The 4,635-nt window shown below is 40.0% G+C and overlaps 1 protein-coding gene across 1 annotated transcript in view; it reads right to left on the minus strand.

Moving 5' to 3' along the window:
• Positions 1-344: 344 nt before the first annotated feature.
• Positions 345-4,635, minus strand: part of GAD2 (glutamate decarboxylase 2 (pancreatic islets and brain, 65kDa)) — a 57,979-nt gene continuing 53,688 nt past the window's right edge. The window contains exon 17 of the mRNA XM_005865856.2: positions 345-3,335. Coding sequence (XP_005865918.1) covers positions 3,162-3,335 — 174 coding nt within the window. The 3' untranslated portion in view covers positions 345-3,161. The remainder of the gene's footprint in view (positions 3,336-4,635) is intronic.

The raw sequence follows: 4,635 nt of genomic DNA on the forward strand, positions 1-4,635 counted from the left end.
GGCTCTGAATCAGCAAATGTTGAAGCCGGGGTGGGGGGGGGAAGGCCTTCATGGGAAGGAATCTATTACACTGTTTTCTCCACTTGTGTATGCACACAAAACTTTCCATAATACAATATTATTTAAAAAGATTGGATCTGACTGAAAGAGAAACCAGAGTGGTAAGCAATATGCTTCAGCAGCTACAGTGGGGGGCAACTGTAGAGGTAAGAGCTCTTTTTCCCAACAAAGACCCAGAGACACGCTGAGCGCCATGACAGGTGAAGGGCCTTTTATTCAGGCAACTCACCAAAACTTAGCTCCACAACGTGGAAAGGTCAGAAATAACAATACAAAGCCTGAGCTGTGTCCACACTCACACATTTATTTGGGTTTGGAGAGACGACACAGATAAAATACTTTGATCATACACAAGTTTATATTTGGTAAGAACAGGTTGCCACATGTTTATATTTTTTCTTTTAGTAACAGAATAATGCTGGGGAGATGGCGATGTCTTGCAGAAACTCCGATTGGGAACACTATTTGGCACATATAACTAATAAATACACAATGTTTGTACTTAGCATTTGAAAACAGGACAGCACATGCAAGGTGATCTCCACTTGTAGGGTCCTTCACTCCTTGTCCTGCCCTATATTTACACTTGTGCTTTCTTTGTCCATATTCTGAGGAGTAGGACCTACTCCAAACCCCAGTAGGGACAATACCTGCAATTTTGGCAGCATGTGACATTCCATATTGGTTTCTTCTGTTCTCAGAGATAAAGTAGCACTCACCTTGCTTTTTGTGAAATCACAATTGTCAAAGGAGATTCTCAGCGGGGTGCTTAGCTGAGGGCATGTTCTGTATTAGAGCTGATGTGGAGGGCGTACAGTTTAGCAGAGAGGAGGAGAGAGAGATTACAGGAACAGTGCGAATGCAGTTCTCAGAATATCGATACAGCTACCACACAGAAAAAGACATATCAATAATATATTGTACAAGCTTTTACAGCAACACATGTTGATTTGCAGCACTGTAAAGTTCATATCTAAAGCACACAACCACAATCTGAGGTGACAAGACAGTACTATCAATACAATAAAGGCAACACAGTTACATACACAACTGATTCTTTTTCTTTCCTCACAGCCTTGTGATAATACATGAATTCAATCCCATTTATATGTCTCAGATTAAGACGTACCACACTTGTTTCAAGTATTTAAAAATAATAAACACAATATTGCTGTATAAATGAAAATGGTCATGTTAATTCTGATTAAAGCTACCATCAAACTTTTCTAAAATTTGTAAAGAATGCTTTCACCTTTGGTTCTGGGGATTTTGGCTAATGTTCAAAACAACCTAACTCCCTCACTCCCTCCCACCCGAGTGGGTGACAGACCTACTTTAAAGAATATTTATTAAACTGCAGGGACCTTCTATTTACCTCCTTCCCCGGGTTATGGCTGGTAGGGGTTTCACTACACATGGTTGAGCTCCCAGCAAACTTGGGGAAGGACCTGGAAGGAGCAAAGGGTGGGGAAAGTCACCTGTTGGTAAAAGCAATTTCTGGTCCATAGAGAAAGGAGAAATGTTTCTAAATTTGTGTCTGCAGCTTCACATATGAGTCCGCAGCCCCCTCGGCCTCTGAGAATCAGCAGGCCCAGAACTCTCTGTGGGGCCTCTTGTTAGCTCGTGTCTCTCCGTCACGTTTGCAGGGGCAGAGGATGCTTTCAAATATTGTTTTGAATTCTAAGGACCTTAATCTTTGCATAATCTGGGCACTTTGGATCTTGATGGGAGATAGAGAAAAGCAGGTCTTAAGGTGCTCTCTCAAAATCCCTGGGGAGGAACTATTTTCACCAGAGGGACAAAAAGTAACTACCCATGGAGTTGAAATTAATTATTTGGGATCCCAGTGATGGGGCACCTAGCAGGGGAGACTTTCGTGGGTTGAGATGGTTGGAAATGGAACTAAGCAATTGCTCAGGTGGTAAAGGACTCCTTCCTGGACAGCGGCTAAGCGGCGTCCGGGCTGACACCATCATTCTCAAGCAGACATCTCTTCTCCCGCGGCTGGCTTTAATTTCCTGGGCTCACCACACTCTGCAATGTGCTTTGTTCTTCTTTGCCCAGGTTGATTAGATTTTATTTTTCTCTAGTTAATCCAGATGACCAAATAAAAGAATATGGTTTGGGAAGATGCCATAAGAACCAGCATCAACTTTCTGTTTAAAACAGGGTGAACTGGAAAGGAAAATAGAGACGAGTACCCTAATTCAGTCTAAGATGAAGCTTGGCTTGTCATGCTCGCTGAGCAGATCTGCAAAGGGTCAACTGGGTGGAAAGCATTTTTAAATGGGAAGGGAATCTTATTGTTTCTCTGATCAATTATATTAAGGGACTTGCAGTATTCTTTTGTGTTTGTTTTATAATACTGACTTTAGAGATGTGATAAGCCATAACATGAATAGGAGGAAGGCATCATACCTTTTTAAAGAATTTTGTGGGCCTATGTTTCAAAATAACTGCTAAGTGTTTTATTGTGCCTCCATGAAAAGAAAAAAAAAATCTGGCTTAGTTTTTATATCTGCCCCTGCAGTTTGTATAACCCATATAAAATAAAAATCTATATGTTACAAAATAGGATTTCTTTTTAATATATATATTTTACTTTTGTAAAATTATATGTATTTAAATACATTTGAAATGTCGCTATAGGTAAATTAGAAATTTTTTTCTAATACTATGAAAAAGGCAAGAGTTTTTATTGTCAACATACATTTTATATTTACTTTGTCCTTTTTACTGCACCCCAAAGAACCTTTTATGATTCAGGGGCAATTTGGCACTATTCAATCCTACTACTTTTAAGTGAAAATAACATTTGATTTGCATACTCTATTAAAAGTAAGGGAAGTACTTATAACAATTTTAAGCTTTTCCACATTGATTAGAACACAGCCTTTGTCACTAATTATTAGAGAAGTATTCTAACTTAAGAAAGGGTTTTTTAAAGGAGCAATGTTGTTGTTGTTTTTCACTGTACTTCTACTTTGACACCACAATATAGAAATAGATTTACTTTGGAACAGACTACAAATACATTCACACAGGTTGTGATAACTTAATTGTCTACCTAGAGAATTGAAACAGTTTAGTGAGTTAGTTTATTATAAATCTTGTCCAAGGCGTTCTATTTCTTCAATCAGGAAGTCAATGTCTTGGTGAGTTGCTGCGGGATTTGAAATGACCATGCGGAAGAAATTGACCTTGTCTCCCAAAGGCTGGTAGCTGACCATTGTGGTCCCAAACTCCATCATTCTGGCTTTAATCACCGGAGCTACCTGTGTGAGAGACCAGATCAATATGGTGACTGTTTCTTCTGGGGGCTCTCCCCTTGGTCAAATAATCTGCTATCAAGTAGCATTTCAGCTTTTAACTAAACAATTAGAACCATATTTGTTTTTCCTTGAAGGAATTGTCTCCAAGTTTCCTTGGAATTGGAAGACTGGAGCAATTCTGTATATTTAGATCTTAAAGGTGATCAGAGGAATAATAAATGGTAGTGAAAGAATTTTAGAGATAGGAGAGGTGGGTTTTAGGGAAGGCAGGTCTATGGGAGAGGAATTCATACGTTACAGGCAGAGACAGCTCCAAACCACCAGATTGCTTATAAGAATGTAACAAGATAATGGGAAGAAGAAGAGGGGGGCACCAGGTGAGTTTTGAAATGATGAAACTGATACCATGCAGGAATAAGGGGCTGGGGGAAGTGGCCAATTAGGAAAATATGGGGTACATAAAATAAGGAAGGGTGCAATTAGAAAGTGTCATGAAGAGACAAAGAAGCTTCTAGCATTTATAAACCTGTGGACAAAGAGACTCACAGGACTAGGTTTTTCCCATTTTAGAGAGAGCAGGGCTTTCCCATTTTGGGGATCCCTCCCCTGTGGAGTTCCCCTTTGGGGGCCCTGCCCCAAGGGGTGTCTGTATATGCTTAAAATAAACTTCCAGAACCAAGATGGTGGCATAGATAAAAGCCTGTACTTGCTGCCTCCCACAACCACATCAAAATTACAACTAAAATACAGAACAACTATCATCCAGAACCACAGGAAAGCTGGTTGAATGGAAGTACTCAAATAGAGAGATAAAGAAAAAAATCACACTGAAACTGGTAGGAGGTGTAGAGGCATGGAACGGGCTGGTCCAGCACCTGGGTGTGCTGCCTTTTTAATTGGGAGGGAGATTGCCAAAGGGGTGCACCAAGAGTATCTAACTCAGGTGATTGGGGAGGCTGAGCCACTGGGCCCTATAGGACACCTACTACACAAGGCCACTCTATCAACTCAAGGAGACTTAGCAGCTACCCAGTACATAGAAACAAACACAGGAAAGCAGCCAAAATGCGGAAACAAAGAAACATGTCACAAATGAAAGAAATGGAAGCAAGCAAGTTACTGGATATATAATTCAAAACCACAGTTATAAGGTTACTCCAGAATCGTCTAGAAACCTCCGAGGAACTTAGTGATACTTTCAAGGATCTTAGTGAGAATGCCAAAAAAAAAAAAAAGGACCAGTCAGAAATTAAGCATATACTGACTGAAATAAAGAATAATATACAGGGATTCAACAGTAGAC

The sequence above is a fragment of the Myotis brandtii genome, unplaced genomic scaffold (assembly GCF_000412655.1).
Source record: "Myotis brandtii unplaced genomic scaffold, ASM41265v1 scaffold215, whole genome shotgun sequence".
In the NCBI taxonomy this organism is placed as follows: Eukaryota; Metazoa; Chordata; class Mammalia; order Chiroptera; family Vespertilionidae; genus Myotis; species Myotis brandtii.